Below are 19,465 nucleotides of genomic sequence, written 5' to 3'. Positions count from 1 at the left end.
GAGAAGGACATCATGCTTGGTAAAGTAGAGGGTCATCAAAAAAGAGGAAGACCCTCAACATGATGGATTGACACAGTGGCTGCAACAAAGGGCTCAAGCATAACAACAGTTGTGAGGATGGCAAAAGACCGGGCAGTGTTTCATTCTGTTGTATGTAGGTTCCCCATGAGTGGGAACCAAATCAACAGCGCCTAACAACAACAACCACCACAAGGTTCCATGAACCTGATTTGCATTACTAGCAGGCTGTCCAAACCCTTGGTGGGCCACAAGCATCTTATTTGCGTGTTATTGTTGTTAGTGCCATAGAGTTTGTTCCGAATCATAGGCAGTCTGTGTGTACAACAGAATGAAACACTGCCCAGTCCTGCACTACGTTGAAGCCCATTGTTGCAGCCACTGTGTCAGTCTATCTTGTCGAAGGTCTTCCTCTTTTTTGACGACCTTCTATTATACCAAGCATAATGTCCTTCTCCAGGGACTGATCCCTCCTGACAACATGTCCAAAATATGTAAGACGTAGTCTCACCATCCTTGCTTCTAAGGTGCATTCTGGCTGTACTTCTTCCAAGACAGATTTGTTCGTTCATCTGGCAGTCCATGGTATATTCAATATTCTTTGCCAACACCATAATTCAAAGGCATCAATTCTTCTTCATTCTTCCTTATTTATTGTCCAGCTTTCCCATGCATATGAAGCGACTGAAAACACTATGGCTTGGGTTAGGCTCACCCAGCCATGATCAATTTGACATCAACAATGATATCCCTTGTTTCACAACCTCTTTTGAATCCATCTTGAATTTCTGGCAGTTTCTTGTTGATGTACTGCTGCAGCCGCTTTTTCATGATCTTCAGCAAAATTTTACTTGCATGTGATATTAATGATATTGTTCGATAATTTCCTAATTCAGTTGCATCACTTTTCTTTGGAATGGGTAGAAATACGGATCTTTTTCAGCAGGTTGGCCAGGTAGCTGTCTTCCAAATTTCTTGGCATAGACAAGTGAGCACTTCTAGCTCTGCATCCATTTGTTGAAACATCTCAATTGGTATTCCAGCAATTCCTGGAGCCTTGCTTTTTGCCAATGCCTTCAGTGAAGCTTGGGCTTCTTCGTTCAGTACCATCAGTTCTTGAGCATATGCGGCCTTCTAAAATGTTTGAACATCAACCAGTTCTTTTTGGTGCAGCGACTCTGTATATTCCTTCCTTCTTCTTTTGACACTTCCTGCATCGTTTAATATTTTCCCCGTAGAATCCTTCAATATTACAACTTGGGGCTTGACTTTTTTCTTCAGTTCTTTCGGCTTGGGAAACACTGAGCTTGTTTTTCCCTTTTTGTTTTCTATCTCCAGGTCTGTGCTCAGGTCATTATAATACTTTACTTTGTCTTCTTGAGCCACTCTTTGAAATCTTCTGTTCAACTCTTCTACTTCATTATTTCTTCCATTGGCTTTAGCTACTCGATGTTCAAGAGTAAGTTTCAGAGTCTCTTCCGACATTCATTTTGGTCTTTTCTTTCTTTCCTGTCTTGTTAACGACATCTTGCTTTCTTCATGTATGATGTCCTTGGTGTTACTCCACAACTCGTCTGGTCTTTGGTCATTTTGAGTTCAATGCATCAAATCTATTCTTGAGATGGTCTCTAAATTCAGGTGGGATATACTCAGGTCATACTTTGGCTCTCGTGGACTTGTTCTAATTTTCTTCAACTTCAACTTGAACTTGCATGTGAGCAATTGATGGTCTGTTCAACAGTTGACCCCTGGCCTTGTTCTCACTGATGATATTAAGCTTTTCCATCGTCTCTTTCCACAGATGTAGTCAATTTGATTCCCATGTATTCCATCCGACCAGGTCTACATGTATAGTCGCTATTCATGTTGTTGAAAAAAAGTGGAACAAAGAAGTCATTGTTGTTGTTAGTTGCCATGGGGTCAGTTCCGACTCACTGCGACCCTATGTACATCAGAACGAAACACTGCCCCGTCCTGCACCATCCTCATAATCGTTGTTATGCTTCATCCACCTTGTTGAGGGTTTTCCTTTTTTTCACTGACCCTCTGCTTTACCAAGTGTTATGTCTTTCTCCAGGAACTGATCCCTCCTGATAACATGCCCGAAGTATGTGAGACATAGTCTGGCCATCCTTGCTTCTAAGGAGCATTCTTGTTGTACTTCTTCCAAGACAGATTTGTTTGTTCTTTTGGCAATCCATGGTCTATTCAATATTCTTCTCCAACACCACAATTCAAAGCTGTCAGTTCTTCTTCAGTCTTCCTTATTTATCGTCCAGCTTTGGCATGCATATGAGGCAATTGAAAACACCATCACTTGGGTCAGGCACACCTTAGTCTTCAGATGACATCTTTGCTTCTCAACACTTTAAGGAGATCTTTTGCAGCACATTTTCCCAATGTAACGCGTCTTTTAATTTCTTGACTGCTGCTTCCATGGGTGTTGATTGTGGATCCAAGTGAAATGCAATCCTTGACAACTTCAGTCTTTTCTCCACTTATCATGATGTTGCTTATTGGTCCAATTGTGAGGATTTCTGTTTTCTTTATGTTGAGGTGTAATCCATACTGAAGGCTGTGGTCTTTGATCTTCATCAGGAAGTGATTGAACTCCTCTTCACTTTCAGCAAGCAAGGTTGTGTCATCAGTATGGCGCTGGTTGTTAATGATCTTCCTCCAATCCTGACAACCCATTCTTCTTCATATAATCTCGCTTCTCAGATTATTTGTTTAGCATACAGATTGAATAGGTGTGGAGAAAGTATACAACCCTGACACACACCTTTCCTGACTTGAAACCATGCAGTATCTCCTTGTTCTGTTCAAGTAACTACCTCTTGATCTATGTACAGGTTTCTCATGAGCACAATTATGTGTTCTGGAATTCCCATTCTTCTCAATGTTATCCATAATTTGTTATGATCCACACACTCGAATGCCTTTGCATAATCAATAAAACAGGTAAACATCTTTCTGGTATTCTCTGCTTTCAGCCAGGATCCATCTGACATCGGTAATGATATCCCTGGTTCCACTTCCTCTTCTGAATCCAGCTTGAATTTCTGGAAGTTCCCTGTTGATATACTGCTGCAGCCACTTTTGAATGATCTTCATCAAATTTTACTTGCATGTGATAATAATGATATTGTTCGATAATTACCACATTCGGTTGGATCACCATTCTTGGGAAGAGTTATAAATATGGATCTTTTACTGTCAGTTGGCCAGGTAGCAGTCTTCCAAATTTCTTGACATAGATGAGTGAGCACTTCCAGCGCTGCATCTGTTTGTTGCAACATCTCAATTGATATTCCATCAATTCCTGGAGCCTTGTTTTTCGCCAATGCCTTCAGTGCAGCTTGGGCTTCTTCCTTCAGTACCATCGGTTCCTCATCATACTCTGCCTCCTGAAATTGTTGAACATCAACCAATTCTTTTTAGTATAGTGACTCTGTGTATACCTTCCAAGTCATTGGTCTTGCAGAATTCCATCATGAGATCTCTGGCATCATTTTTATCACCAAGACCATATTTTCTAACTACCTATCTTTCTTCTTAGTTTCCAGCTTTCACATTCCAATCACCAGTAATTAACACTGCATCTTGATTTCATGTTTGATCAATTTCTGACTGCAGAAGTTGGTAAAAACCTTCAATTTCTTCATCATTAGCATTAGTGGTTGTGCGTAAATTTGAATAATAGTCGTATTAACTGGTCTTCCTTGTAGGCGTATGAATATTATCTTAATCACTGACAGCATTGTTCTTCAAGATAGATCTTGAAATGTTCTTTTTCATGATGAATGCGAAGCAATTTGTCTTTAATTTGTCTTTCCCAGCAGAGTATACCATATGACTGTCTGATTCAAAATGACCAATACCAGTCTGTTTCAGTTCACTAATGCCTAGGATATCAATCTTTATGAGTTCCATTTTATTTTTGACAACTTCCCGTTTTCCTAGATTCATATGTCGTGCATGCCATTTCTGATTATGAATGGATGTTTGCAGCTGTTTCTTTTCATTTTGAGTCATGCCACATCAGCAAATGAAGATCCCGAAACCTTGACTCCATCCACATCATTAAGGGTGACTCTCCATTGAGGAGGTAACTCTTCCCCAGTTGTATTTTGAGTGCCTTCCAACGTGAGGGGCTTATCTTCCTGCACTATATCAGACAATGTTCTCCTGCTATTCATAATGTTATGATTCACAGAACCTTATGAATATCTTACAAAAATTATTTAAGGGTATACAATTTAAAAAAGTTTGACGACCTCACTTCTGGATTCTAGAAGATAATCATTATTTGACTGTGCAGGCAATGCTCACTTCAGCTTCTAGACGAGGCCCCAGTAGTGTCCACCGCAGCCCGGGGATTGACCAGGGATTGACCAGGGATAGGCACGTGGCCTAGGCAGGCCAGCCAGAGTCCTTCTCTGGAATTTTGTCCCCTCTAATAGGGGCAATTTCCATTTCATTTTTGATTACTTCCAATTTTCCTTTATTTATACTTTGTATAGTCCATGTTCTGATTACTAATGGATGTTTGCAGCTGTTACTTCCCATTTTGAGTCATGCTACATCAGCAAATAAAGGTTCTGAAGGCTTTATTCCATCTGTGTCATTACAGTCTACTCTACTTTGAGGAGGCAGCTCTTCCCCAGTCGTAGTTTGAATGCCTTGCAACCTGCAGTGTTCATCCCCCAGCACTAAATAGGACAATGTCTTGTTGTTATCCATAGGGTTTTCATTAGCTGGTTTTCAGAAGTAGATCACCAGGCCTTTCTTCCCATTTTGTCTCAGTGTGGAAGCTCCACTGAAACGGGTTCACCATGGGTGACCCTGTTGGTAAAGTAGAAGTTCAGCAAAAATGAAGAAAACCCTCAATGAGATGGAATGACACAATAGCCACAACAACGGCCTCAAACACACCAGTGATCCTGACGACGGCACAGGATCAGGCCAGGTTTCATCCTGTTATGCACGGGGTTGCTGTGCGTCGGAGCCTGCTACATAGCAACTAACGACAATCGCAAACAGGAGCGAGAGCTTTCCTCTGCCAGCAGCCATGTCCTCCCCACATGAGACCGCAGATCTGAGGGAGGAAGCAGACAGGCAGACGGAGTCCCGGTGCCACAGGAATCCTTGCTGCAGCTCTGCCTCCCCCTCCCGAAGTGGTCTCCTAGATAATAACATCTCCTCTTTTGTTTGAGCCAATGCAAGTTGGGCTTCCCTCAGCCTGCAATCAATCCAGCCCCACAGGCAATATGCAATCGTAAAGAAGGTGAGCATATGGCAGACTTCAGGGCAAGGCCCGGGGGTCTCCCCAAGTGGCCGGTGAGGTGTGATGTGATCACCCCACTGTATCTCAGCTGTCAGTGAGGTCAGCTGGAAAAGGCAGACCATGCTGCTCCGACCCAAAGGACCGGCAGGGCCCAGAACTGGTACCATGCCCACCACAGTGTGGACAGGGAAGTTTCCCTGGAGGATGGCTCCTCTTCTCTCCAAACTTCCTCATCCTTTGGTGCTGGGCTTCAGGACTGAAGGTCCAGTCACCCTTCCCCATGAAGACTTCCCCCACCAGGGGGCCTCAGTTTGACTTTATTAAAGCAATCAAAGGCTTTCCCTGAATGATAAAACAATAGCAACAACAATGCATGCATGAAATAAAAGTAAACAAAAGCCTGCACAGCTGGTAACTCAGGATTCCTACCCAGTCATCTTGTTGTTCACACCTTTTTACACATTTTCCCTTTTATTAATGTTTGTAAATATGCTTTAAAATGGTTGCTCTTGACACCCAGAACACTTCAAGTAACACTTAAATTTTCTGCAGCACTTTTAAAAACTATAGATGGAGATACATAGATACACAGATTACAGACAGAGGGCTACATAGATAGGCAGATTATAGATAGATCGATAAAAATGGATAGATACATTATAGATAGACAGATGATAGATATAGATAGACAGACGATATAGGTAGATAGATGATAAACAGAGATAGATAGATAGGGATAGATATAGCAGATAGATTACAGACGGAGGAGAGATACCTAAATATAAATAGAGATAGTGTGATGGTTAAGATTGTGTGTCAACTTGGCTGGGCCATGATTCTCAGTGTTTTAATGTAATCACTCCTTGGGGGTGTGGCCCGCATCTGAATATAAACCGACATTCTGGCTTTTTGCTCTCTCTGGATCCTGCGGCTGCCTCCGATCATCTCATGCCCGGTTCTTGGGACTTGAGCTGTCAGCTTATCTGCCGAACCTGGGATTCGTCGATCTGCACAGCCTGTGAGCAGGAGCCCTGCTCTCCGACCTGCCGACCTGCCGATCTTGGGCTTGCCAGCTTCTGCGGCTGTGTGACTTGAGAGAGGCCTCTAGCCTGATCCACGGACTCGAGACATTCTAGCCTCTACAATCGCGTGAGCTGTTTCCTTGACATAAACCTCTCCCTATATATATATTTATACACTTTACTGGTTTTGCTTCTCTAGAGAACCCAGCCTAAGACAGATAGGTAGGTAGACAGATAGATAGAAAGATGATACAAACATACACACAGACACAGCTGCCTGAGGCAAATCTGACTCCTGACAACGGAACAAACGTTTGCCTGGCCCTGCTCAATCTATGGCCGACATATTCTAATCCATCGTTGTGGCTATTGTGCCAATTCATCTCACTGAGGGTCTCCCTCACCCTGTTGGCCCTCTACTTCACCAAACATAATGTCCTCCTCTAGTGATTTATCCCTCCTGATGACATAGCCAAAGCAAAAATTCAGATAGTGTTCTGTTGGGACCCATAAGGTTTTCAGTGGTTGATTTTCACAAGTAGATCACCAGGCTTTTCTTCTTTGTCTGTCTTAGTCTGGAAGCTCCACTGAAACCTGTCCACCACGGGTGACCCTGCTGGTATTGGAAACACTGGTGGCATTCACAGCATCACAGCAACACACAAGCCCCCAGAGTATTACAAAATGTAGACAGCTGGTGGTTAACTACTATAATGTGAGCAAATCACAATTTTGTCATTAAACCTAATGAAAGCAACAAAAAATATCTCAACTAAGAGTAATTTTTTGTCTTCTCCCTGGTGTTCCCAAGAGTGAGGGAGGGAGAGAGATGAGAAGGTAAAAACAGTTTTGACTGGGACCAGAAGGTGGGTCCTAATGGTGGCTGGGAGCTCGTCCCAGGCAGAGGCAGACTCCCCCTGGATGGAGGGCAGGAGCCCAGGAGCATGTTACTACTCCATCCTCCCAGTTCTCTGCTCCCACTCACTCCCTGCCCCGCACACCAGCACACCCACAGCTCACCCAGCACTCTCCCGGATCCTGCTCACTTCTGTTCCCCCACACGCCACAGGCTCCTTCCCACGCCCAACCCAACCTCCACCGCACCCCTCTACCTTGACCTCTGCCCCTTCTTTCTCCCACCTATTCCTACACCCCTCTCCCTGGTCCTGCTCACCCCACCCCACCCTGCAGCACTGTGCAGCTCTGTGGCTGCAGGAGGCTCATCCCTAGCTGCACACAGGCGGGGTCTTCTCGGGCTGGGACCTGGCTTTGGGAACAGGGCTGCGTCTCAGCAGAGGAGGGGACGGGTAGGAGGTCGCCGTTCACGGAAACGGCCATGCCCACTCCGAGTCCCTGAGCCTGGAGAGTGACCAAGGGGTCTGGGGAGAAGGTGAGTGTCCCCACAGGTCAGGAGCCACCCGTGCCTCAGGAGATGGCAGAATCTGCAAGGCCAGGCAGAAAGGCCTGCTGGAGGAGGCAGAAATGCAGGAGATATTTGCACCTTCAGGCCAAGTAAACTGAACGCCCCTGCCCCTACGGCCCCTCAGGGGTCATGAACAGCTCACCAACACTCCCTCTGGAACATAGAGCAAAGGGCTGTAGCCCCAGCTCTCCATCATTCCAGCCACCTGAGTCCCGCAGGCCCTTTCTGTGTGAGGACAACAGTTTCTAACCTAAAACGAGAGACCGTTCAAACATGTGAGCATCTGCAACCACGAGTTTTCCGGACAGATAGTGAGCCTCTCGGAGCCGGCCCAGCACAGGGCCCCTGGGGGACGGGGGCAGAAACAGCACCAGACTCAGTCCTCCACCTCGGTCGGGGGGCGGCTTCACCGCCCCTGCGCAGTGCCTTCTCCTGCCCTCCTGCACCCTCCCGACCTTGACTCACTCCCTCAAGCCCCTCTGCCCTCCCAGCAGTGGCCTGCCCACCTGTCCCCTGCCCTGAGGTTTCCCTCCCCCAGGCATTCTCACCTCCGGGATCCTCCCCAGCCCAGCACACCCCTGACTCAGCAAGGACCAGACCTCGAGTCAAGCCTGTATTGCCCCCAGCCACGGTGATGTGCTGAGCACCAACCTGGCCCTCCTGAAACCCTTCACTCAGGGACCCTGGACTGGCCCTCTCATGGCCCCAGTGCCCCTCCACGTCATTGTACACCCTTCGGGACACAGCGCCACCATCTGCTCCTCTCATCAGAAGCGTGGCCTCCTGAGACTTGCCCTGACACCGCTTTCCCTGCTGGTGGCAACTTGTGTGGCCACGGTGTATCTGCATCCTTGGTGCCTGGCACCGTGCCTGAGTCAGAGTAGGAGCAAAAGCCAAACCTCACACGCCAAGCAGCTCTGCCATTGGGGATGACACAGGGTGAGAAGCTCCAAGCTACTTAATTTGAGAAGGTGCCAAGCCTGGCATCTAACTCAGATTGGGGCGAGGGATTCACCCAGGTGCAGGATGGTGACCAGGCAGGAGGAAGGGGCGGGAGCCGAGGGGGCCATGGGACGCAGAGGTGGGGTCAGGAGCTACCTGGTGCGCACAAGGGAGAGGAGGCGCAGACGCGGGACGGGGGCGCCCTGCAGCCGGCAGGGGCCAGATCCACTTCAGGGGAACCTGGCCAGGTTTTGTCCAGAGGCAGGACTCCATCAGTGGTCAGAACAGCGATAGGGCAGAGCAGAGGGGACGGACGTGACCGGTCAGAGCAGCAACCACTTAGAGACCACTGGATGTTGGCGGTAGAGGGGGTCAGAGGTCACGGAGGGCGATGGGACTCCCGGCATGCCATCCACTGAGCTGATGAGCAGGGAGAGAAGTGTCCTCTGGGGACTCCAGAGGAGAAGCAGGAGGCAGGCCCGAGAGCACAGGACAGGGGCTTTCAGAGACAGCTGAGCGGCAGCACGAGTTCAGGCAGCTAAAGGTTTATGCCAAGGGTGGGGACTCACGTGACCCGGTGAGTATCTGAGCAACAGTGGTCATGGCAGAGAGAGGCTGGTGTTCCCAGTATCCCCTGAAGCAGGCAACTGAGAAGTGGTTTCATTTCTTATAAATTTATTACATAATAATATTATAATAATTATTATCAATAATAATAATATAAGAAACATAGATCTCTGTGGGGTGTATCACAACGTTATAGGGTCAGGAGGCCTCAGGGTTGGAGCAGGGGTGAAATCCCCAGTGGAACTCCATACAAAAGGAGGGGGGAAGTCAAACTGACCCTGTAAGTTAAAAACCCAAATGGAACGGAACCAAAAACCCACAGGTGAGAGAGACCGAGTGTGTATGTGACAGTCGGTTACAGTGACTGCTGCTGTGTGTGACCTGGTCTATTGGGACGGGATAACTGGGTGTGACTCTGTGTGCCAGGACTGGGCTGGGGGCGGTGAGGTGTGCTCCAGGACCTGCACAGACCGGCGTGCCGGGCCCCTGGGCTGTGAAAACTTCTGTTTTCTTTTTTTTTAAGTTTTTATTAAAAAAAGCTAGAAATACAAACAGAAACTTGTGAGTGACGTGGATGGAGCTGAGTCCAGACTCCAAACCCTAGGTTTAAAAACATCCCAGGGCCCCCCATCCCACAGGTCATTGCTGAGTGTGGGGAGTCACAGTAAGGGGGGCTGGGCGCCCTCAGGGGTCCTGGCCTCACCCCAGGGCTTTTGGTGGCCTGACTCTAGGGGTCCCTCTACGACCCCCTGGAAGCCCAAGGGGGGGACTGCCTCCAAGGGGTCCTTAGGGCCACCAGTAAGCAGCAGGGCTTCACCGAAGAGCCCAGCTCAGGCTGGGGCAGGTCCCCAGAAGGACAGGCCGGGCGAACGCAGACCCCAGTTGCCGAACAGCCTCTGGGCTTTCTTTGGAAGAGGAGAGACGGGGCTGTTTTCACAGGCACTACCCCTGCATGCACTCCGGCACTCACGCCCACACAAACACATGCGCACCCGTGCAGCACTCCAGCACACACACCCCTGCATGCACTCCCGAGCTCACGCCCACACATACACACCTGTGCGCGCCCATGCAGCACCTCCAGCACACGCACCCCTGCATGCACTCCTGTGCTCACGCCCACACACACCTGTGCACGCCCATGCAGCACTCCAGCACACGCACCCTCGCACGCACATCTGTGCACGCACCCCCACGTGCACCCATACACACTCCAGCGCGGGCAACCCGGCGCGAACCCCCACGCGCACCCCACACGCACCTATGCACAAACTCTGGTGCACGCACCCCTGTGCAAACTCATGCTTGCAACCCCGCACGCACCCCTGCTCACGCTTCCGCAGCCACCGCACGGAGTCCCAGGGCTGCCCCTCAGAGCCACTCGCCAATCCAGCACACATACGGTCCCACGCGCTCAGTTGCACCCAGAGTTGCACAATCGCACGGCAGGAACACGAGACCCGGGTCCGAGGCAGGGAGGCTTCTCTGCTGTAGTTGCCCAAGAGGATGGGGGCGAGGCTGGACCCCTCCTCGGAGAGAGACCCTGTGAGGGAGATGGCTGGGGGCAGAGGGCCAGGGCATTTGCCCTGCGGCCCTCCCCCAGGGCGATGGTCTCCCGGCCGTCCCGACCCAGCAGGACCCGGCTGCCTGCCGCCCCTCCCCCGCGCAGCACCTGAAGGGTCGGTGGGGACACTACAGCTCAGCGGGGGAAGGGGGCCGAGCCCCGGCCCCACGTCGGGGCACTAGGCCCCTGGCCAACCCCAGACCAGCTGGAGCGCCCCCCCACCCCGCCCCCGTGTGGGGTCGCAGTGGCAGTGAGGGGCCCGGCTCGCGGCGGGACCCAGCCGGAGATGGAAGACTTGGCGGCCGCAGAGGGACGGAGAGGCTGGAGAGGGGCGGGGAGGGGGAGCGATTACGGACAGAGATATTTGTTCCTTTTCTCGTTCCAAATATTGAGTGGATTAAAATATGCAAAACAGGGGGCTCCTTAACCCCTAACCGAGAACCCCGTCTCCCCCCTCCCGCCCCCCCCCCCCAGCCATACCATATCTGAGTGACTGACCCTGCCAATTGGAGAAGGAGGTGAAAAGTATTGTGCCCCCAGACGAGCAAACACCAAGGCGTGTCCTGACCTCGCATGCTGGACTAGGTCCCCCCTCTGGGAGAGTGGCCACAGGAGCTGAGCGGGAGGGGTCAAGCCGGTTTGGCCCCTCCCGCGGCCCCCCCAGCCTCCTGGACCTCACCCTCCTGACCGTGTGCGGGATGGGGCTCGGTGGCCGGGGAGGGGCACTAAGCAATGTACAGGGCAAGTCTCCGAGCAACAGTAAACGGGACAATTCATGCAACATTCCTGGCCCGGCGCCGTCGTGGGGGGCAGGCCGAGCCCGCGGCCCGGGGTGGGGGGCCCTGCCGGCAGGGCGCTGCGGGGTGTGGGCGTCAGCTGCCGTCCAGCTGTTTGAGCGCGCGCTCGATGTTCATGCGGTGGCCCACGCGCGTGACGCCCAGCTCCACGAAGTCGTCCTTGGTGAGCGCCGGCAGATGCGCACCCTCGATCTCGTGGTCCTCGAAGCGGTCGCGGTGCTCGCCCAAGTGGATGCTCTCCAGCCAGTCGCCCACGTCGAACTTGCTCCAGAGTTGCAGCGGCTTCTGCTGGAAGGGCCGCCGTGGGCCGGGGGCGCTGGAGACGGGCGCAGGCGAGGGCAGCGGCGAGGGCGAGGGCGAGCGGCTGCGCGCGCTCACGCTGCGCACCACGAAGCGCACCTCCTTGGGCTCGTGCGGGATGGAGAGGCTGGACGACTTGAGGATGGTGGGGGGCGTGAGGCCAAAGGGCCGCCCAGCGCCCCCCGCGCCCGCCCCTAGCCCCTCCACCCGCTCCAGCGACGCGGGCTTCACCGGGCTCGGGGTGCGCCGCGCCACCGGGTAGCGGCTGCCAGGCCGCACCGTGTAGGAGGCCCCGCCGCCCGGGCCCCCGGGGCTGCGCTGCGCTGAAATGGAGCTCAGCTCACCGAGGCTGCTGAAGAGCCTGCGGAGGGAGAGCGGGTCAGGGCAGGTGAGGGACGCAAGCGAGGCGGGGGAGGGCGGAGGGGACGGGGCGGGGAGGGGCCAGAGGGACGCGAGCGCTGGGGCAGGCTGGGAAAGAAGGGCGGGATCCTAGTTTGTTTGGCCCCGGGGGTGGAAGCCGGGGCCCTGCTCTGGGGGACCCCCGGACTGAATGGAATATGGGAAGGATAAAGGTTGGCTGCCCCTCTCCACTCCACCTGGCTCGAGAGTAGCTCATCAGAGGAAAAGGCTGGCTGCCCCCTCCCACCAGCCTTGGGCACGAGCTGGGCACTGTACCACCCATCCATGCCCTGGACATAAGGCTCAGGCAGTACCCTTCCCCACCCCGCTTCCCCAGCACTGCTCTCTGCGGAGACCCGGAGACACCCGGGGCTGGCGGCAGGGCTGGCTGAGTCAGTGGCAAAGGCTGGCGGCAGCAGAGACTGAGCAGGTCCACGACAGCGGCCCCCCCAAGACAGGCCCAGGTGCACAGAGAACAGCAGCACGTGCGAGACGAGTGTAAGACAGGTGCAGGACAGGCCCCAGACAGCAGCACACCCACGCCAATGTGAAGACAGGCCACCGGGCAGTGCCCAGGCTCAGCAACACACGTTGCCAGCATGCATCGGTGGTGGCCTGCTCGTGGCAGGGACGTAGCAGCACCACCATGGGACACACACACTCCCACACAAAGGACAGATAGCACTCACATCCTAACCTCTCCAAACAAGACCCCAGACCTCCAACCCCACCCTTGCCTGGCCTTGGAGGGAGGCCTGTCCAGGGGACTGTCCAGAAAAAACCCACTCCTGTAATCCCCCCATTTCCAGCCCTATGCCCTGCTGCGGCTGGGGCAGGCATCAGGGGGCTGTCAGGGGCACCGAAGCCCCCCGCAGCCAAGCAGAGCAGATCCTGGAGGCCAAGCGCAGCCACGTGGACGGTGAGAGGCATGGGATGAGTGCTCACTTACACAGCCGGCGCTCGGGGCCACCGCGCAGCTAGACAGCGCAGCCACATGCAGATGGGCAGGAAGAGAGCAATGAGAGAGAGTGTTAGCGCAGGCGGCCACACGGCACCCCTGGCCTGACGCTCCGCCAAGGGTGGAACTAGGGGCTGGGATGGGAGGGAGGACTCGGGGCGGGGGGGCATGGCTGGGAGGGTGTTTGAGAGTGTAGGCCAGGGTTTAGCGTGTCTGAGTGGATGCTTGATTTGCCCCTGGTGACCTGGGCACGCTACTCAGTTCTCTAGATCTGGTGTGTGAAGTGTAGCGCCCACCCACGAGCACACATCGCCTCGCTTCGGACCCACCAAGAACGGTCTCCAGCAGCAAACCCGTCTCCTTCTCCTTGGACCTGCCCAGGCTGGGTTACGGACACCCCTCTGGGTTCTCCAACCCACCTCAGTTTCCCTCCCCTTGAAGCATCTCCCACATCTGCGGTCACCCTGTTCCTGCAGCTCCCAGCTCTGTCTCTCCCACTAGACCTTGCTGGGAGGAACCATCCCTTGTTTCCAGCCCGTCCCAGGCTCCTTCCCGCAGCCTTAGAGGGCATGGAGGTGCCACCTAGTGGGTACATGGAGGCTCCCAGGGAATCAGCCTGCAACCTCCAGAGAGGAGCGGCCAGAATATGAACCTCTGGCCCCTGAGCCCTCACGAAGTGACCCTGGCCTGGGGCCACAACCCCAAGGCTGCCGCCTGGGAAGGCCCTGGGCTCTCCAGGGACCCTGGCCGTAGCCTTCTGGCACTACATAGTGAGACCTGCCAGAAAGTGGGGCTGGTCTCAGGACAGCAGGGAAGGAAGACCTGTTCCCACTGGGAGGACTGGGAGTTGGCGGCAGAGGCGGGGGGTCCACTCCTACCACCTCCCAGGCGGGCTGGCGATGGAGACACTCTCCCTGGAATGCTGTGCCCACCCCCAGCACCAGCAGGGAGTGGCCAGGCACCACCAGGCCCCATGTCCACTCCTCCCCTTATCGCAGGGAACAGGGACTGCGTGGTACCCGGGGCCGGAACCACAGCCGCATCCGGCCCCAAGTTCCAAGTGTCAGCACCATCTCTGCCCTCGTCCATCCATCCATCACTGCCCTCAACTGTCTGACCCCTCTCTCGGCCAGGCTCCGGCCACCAAACGGCCAAATCTCAGCACCTGCCAGTCTCCCAAAAGGCTTCCAGGACACCGGATCCCTCACCAGCACCACCAACCCCGGAACTCCACAGGAGCCTCCTCGCCAGAGGACAGTCCGGATCACTTCCATCCATCCCAATCATACACAACATTCCTCCTGGGCTCCATGGCCAGTGAGGCCTGGCCCCCTCCTCTGCCCTCCACCCTCTCTCTCTCCTTGGTCTGCACTTTCCTGGGGACTGGGCAACCCACTCCACCCTGCAGGAATTGCAGACATGCCCAGGGACAGCCAGATCTGCCAGGGTCCAGGCCTGCTGTTTGGTCCCTGTCCCCATCAGTGAACGGCACCCATCCTCTGTCTCCCATGTTCTCTTCACTCCCACAGCCTCCTCTGGAAACAGAGGCCAAGGACAGCATGTGGGCTGCACCCCAGTTCCCCCCAGAAGGTGAGCTGAGCGTTTCCACAAGTTACCGAGCCTCGGTCCATGGGGGCCACCTAACTTGCACAGAGACCTCTCAGGCTGCTGAGTACCTTGTGGCTAAACAGTGTCAGAGCCTGGCCGGATCAGGGAACACCCAGCTGACCGCCAAGTGCAGCCTCCAGGAGACATGCCTCAAGGCCTCCGTCAGGATCCCTGCTAGGGGGAAAGGGCCTTGCCTGGACTTCAGAACACCCCTCACTTGGGCCTTTCTCCAAAAGCTTCACCACGAAAAGAGAGGTGGGTGCCAGCCTGGTCTCCTCTACGCTGGCGCCCAGACTCCATGGGGGAGGTAAACCTCGCTCCTGTGGCTGGAAGTCGGGGTCTGGGGGCGGGGGGGCACGCACCGCCCAGGTGTGAGGGCGAGAAGGAGGCATAAGAGGGTGGAAGAAGAGTGAAGAGAACCCAGGGCTGGGCAGAGAGGACGGGCAGGCATGTGGGGGAGGGGGAGCTCTGGTGCAGCTAGGTCCAGCCACACCTGACTTGAGCTCACAACAAATGTACTATTCATTCACAGGCAACTGCTGGGTAAGCGTGGGTCTCCGCTGTTTCTGCCTGTGAGCCCTGTGTGTGCAGTCAGAGGGCAGGTGGGGTCAGCAGATGCCCACCATCGCTGGCTGAAGGGATCTCTCAGGAACAGCAATTTACTGTCCAGAAGTGGAGAGAACATCATTGCCCATCTAACAGAGTAACACTGCCCAACGCCTCCTCCAGCGCATGTACTTCCCCACGGAGGAAGCTGAGAGCTGGCACAGGTGCACGGCCGTGCGCCCAGAGTTAATGCCAGGGTAAATGACAGGGCTAACACGTGGCCTTCTTGGGCGGGAATCAGGCCGACTGACCCCAATTCGGTGTCAGGGAATGAAGCAAGTTGCTAAAGTGGGCAAGGGCCACACCATGCAGACGCCTGCTCTTTGGACTGCCGGTGGTCTCTCCCCTCTGCGGGGTGGGTGACCTTGGCCTCGGGCCTGTCCCCCCAACTTTGGTGAGTGGTTCATAGGGGGCAGAGAACACACACTAGCCCAATGAGAGGCAGGGGTTTGGCAGGAATGACTGAGAAAAATAAGCCCCCGTTCCATTGGGATGTGGATGACAGGATGTGAAGGCCAGGGCTGGGGCCTTGCCCTTCCCCATGTGACCAGAGGCCAAGTGCTACAGAGGATGGTGGGACGGTGGAGAGAAGGGGCCATTCCAGGAAAGTGCCAGCTACATGGCCACCTCGCTCCTGCCCTTGGGAACAAGCAGAGTGCAAGCCCCGGGCTGCTCGACCAGTGTGGGACCATCTGTCCTCCACTGCCTTTCCCTGAGCCGCCTCTCTGGACCTCAGACCACAAAAGACAGCACATGCATTTAGCTTCCTTCTTCATCCGCTTAACAAGCATTTATTGAGGGCCTGCCACATGCCGGGCAATGCACCACACACGTCCAACAGCGGTGAGCTTCCTCTGGGCCACGGGGCAAAGCGACATGAGGGCTGCAGGGGAAGGGGAAGCGGTCAAGGCTCCCTGGAGGCCTAGGCAGGAGCCTGGTCGCCCTACCTGAACACACATCCTCACCATCACGCCCACCCTAAGGGCACTTTCTACTCTGCGCTACTAGGAAGAGGGCTTTGGTGTTTGGCTTGGAGCAGGAAGAGGCTAATGGGGGAGGGGGCCACAGGGCAAACTCTGGAATGGCGAGATCTGAGGGGGGTCCTGGGACCCTTAAGAGAGGCACATGAACTCCTGAGGCCCCCACTTCCTCCTGAGTCCTGAACAGGAAAAGGCAACATGGTCAGGGTCCTGGGAGTGAGAACTCTGCAAGGTGCTAGAGCTCCAAGTCCCCCGACCCTGCGCTCTGCCCTCACGGGCAGACAGCAAAGGGCCCGCTGGCTGGTCTTCAGGGCAGCAAGAAGGGGGACTGGGAGGTGGCATTCCGCACACGTCCCCTAAAGCCACGAGGGGAGACCCATGGGGCACAGGTGGCAAAGGCAGTCTGTGAAAAGGCAGATAGGAGGACAGACGAGCTCTGCCCTCGGCCGGCGCCCACAGTGGGAGCCCATCCCTCCCACTCGTGTTCATGCAGCCACAGGCTGAAGAAGCTCCCCTAGCAGCCCCCGCCCCCTGCCAGCACCCCCACATGTCCAGGGCACAGTGCGGCCCTGTCCCACCCTGGGTGGCGGGACAGAGGATGGGGGGATGGAGAGTGAAGGATGATGAGGTGGAGGGGCAGGGAGTCCATCTGGCTCCTCAGCAGGGGGCCCGTCCCAGGGCTCCCGGGCAGGTCCCAGAGGAGGAGGAAGGTGCTGGCGAAGCCCCCAGGAAGGAAGGCATCCGCACATGGCAGCCACGCAGCCCTGGGGAGGCCACGGAGAAGCCAGACAGCTGGGGGTGCACCCAGAGTGGACTTGGAAGAAGCCTGAGTGGGAGCGAGTGCCCGTAGGAACCTAGCAAGGAGCCACCAGGTGCTCAGACCTGCCGGGCCTCTGCGCCCAGCTCCTTGGTTCAGCACCACAGGGGAGCAGATATATCTCACAGGCCGGCCCCAAAGAACCTTCTATCTCAAAGAAAGCCAGGCCAGGTAGGGGACAGAGAGGTGGAACATGCTGGGCAGTGGAGAGGAAGGGGGAATGGGTGAACAAAATGGGCCATGGGGGACAGAGGGTGGGCCATAGACGTGGACGGGTCCCCTCCCCACATATCCCTGCTCACCGAGCTGCCGCAATGGGCGACTTCTTGGCAGGGTCCAGCAGGCCACCCAGGCCGCCGACCGGCTCTTCCCCCAGGGATCGCGTGTCCTTGTTCAGCTGCTGAAGGCGAGAGCTGAGCTCACTGATCACAGTTGGCTTGTCGTCTTCGGGCCCAGGGAGCCCCCGGCTCTCCACGGGGTCCCCCCACAGCTTGGACCTTCTCTGGAAGAGGTAGCGAGGGCGGGCAGGCCCGGCGGCAGAGGCCAGCCCCGCAGAGGCGGCATGGTGCTGCTGGGCCATTAGCTCGCTGTCAGAGGACTGCTTCAGCAGCGGGTCCCTGAAGGTCACCGGCCCCTTCCCCAGCGGGGACTTGAGCTTGGGCTTGGGAGGCACTGGTGGCTTCTCGAGTAGAAAAGTGTGTCCGTCAGCGAAGGAAGTGTGTGTGTCGGTGAGCTCCCCGCTCTCCGAGCTCAGGGTGGACATACTGGACACGGTGGAGATGGTGCTCGTGGTCTCCAGGTGGGGGTCGCTGGAGCTTCGTGTGTCGGCCTCCTCCACGCCGGAGTCGGCCGCGGACTCAGGGGCCGGGGGAGGCTCACTGCCTGGCTTCCCTGGGGCCGGGCCAGGCCCCGCGGTGGGCAAGGGGCCTGGGCCAGGGAGCGGGGTGGCCAGCAGGACCCCATTGGCAAACTCTTCGGGGGGCGGCACCAGCCCAATGCGGGCAAGCTCCTCCCGGGTCTCCTCGTCACTGGAGGACAGCTGGGCCGGTGGTAGGTTCACAGCAAACACCAGCTCGGGCTCTTCCTCTGAGCTGCCCTGGCCTGTCCCGGGGTCAGCCGGGGTGCTGCTGGGGGGCTGCGCCCGCGGGCTGGGCAGGGGCTCTGCCACTGCGGCTGCTGACTGCATGGGGGCCGGGGCCAGCTCCGGGGAGCCCGGGTGCTCCTCTTCGGCCCCCAGCTCGCCAGGCTCCTGCCCGTTGCTGGTGGCATGCACAACGATGAGGCCTGCCGGGCGCTGTAGGGACGTGTCCAGAACACTGAGGATCATGGACTTCTTGTCCTCAGGTGACTTCCGATCCTCCCGGGGGGCCTTCTCGGGCTCCCTGCGTGCGGGCACGGGAACCCAGGCCGGGCTCCTCGGAGAGAAGACTGGCGAGGCCAAGGCCCCTCGTTCCGAATCTCGGGACTGGACATCAACAAACAGCGGCCCAGGGCGGTCGGCATCGGGGCTGTGCACAGGTGTGGGGGACCGGGAGGGTGCCTGGGAGGCCAGGGCCCGCTCGCGGGCGGCCAGGGCAAGAGCAAGAGGCGAGCTGGGGTCTAGTGGCTTGCCGGTGAGCGGGTGGATGAAGGTGGAGCCAGAGGGCCCGATGCTGGGGCCGCTGACCAATGGCTTCAGTGCGGACACGGGAGAGGGCAGCAGCAGGTCGCGGCCAGGGGCAGCTCCTGCGCCCAGGACGCGCTCGTCGATAGAGCGGGAGGGCTGCAGCGAGGGCAGGTCGCCGCTCGGGGGACTGCCCTCGATGGCGCCCACCGACAGGAAGACGGTGGAGCGGCGCCGTTCCTCCAGCCTCCGGTCCTTGGCTGGGCCCGGGCCGCCGAACGCCAGGCCAGGGCCGTCGCCGGGGCTGTAGTCGAGGCTGCCGGGTCGGGGCCCGCGGTGGGTCGGGGAGGGATCGCGGGCGAAGCTGCCGCTTCCAGGACCGCCGGTGCCGCTGAACGCCAGCGCCGCGCGCTCCTGCGCGTCTTCCACCTGCAGCTGCTTCACCAGCGGGCTCTTACGGCGCTGCGGCTTGGACGGCGCAAAGAGGCTGGCGCTGAAGGCGCCCAGGTTGGCGTAAGGGCTGTCGGGGCCCGGCGGCCGCGGGCGGCGCTTCAGGCGCTCGGGCGGGGTGGCA

The 19,465-nt window shown here is 56.0% G+C and overlaps 1 protein-coding gene across 1 annotated transcript in view; it reads right to left on the bottom strand.

Annotated features, from left to right (window-relative positions):
• Positions 1-11,695: 11,695 nt before the first annotated feature.
• Positions 11,696-19,465, bottom strand: part of SHANK3 (SH3 and multiple ankyrin repeat domains 3) — a 56,674-nt gene continuing 48,904 nt past the window's right edge. The window contains exons 24-25 of the mRNA XM_004380088.1: positions 17,591-19,465; positions 11,696-12,281 (exon numbers count right to left, since the gene is read on the bottom strand). Coding sequence (XP_004380145.1) covers positions 11,696-12,281; positions 17,591-19,465 — 2,461 coding nt within the window. The remainder of the gene's footprint in view (positions 12,282-17,590) is intronic.

This window comes from Trichechus manatus, unplaced genomic scaffold (genome assembly GCF_000243295.1).
Source record: "Trichechus manatus latirostris isolate Lorelei unplaced genomic scaffold, TriManLat1.0 scaffold00069, whole genome shotgun sequence".
NCBI classification, from domain to species: domain Eukaryota; kingdom Metazoa; phylum Chordata; class Mammalia; order Sirenia; family Trichechidae; genus Trichechus; species Trichechus manatus.
This window is presented reverse-complemented; position numbering and strand designations above follow the sequence as displayed.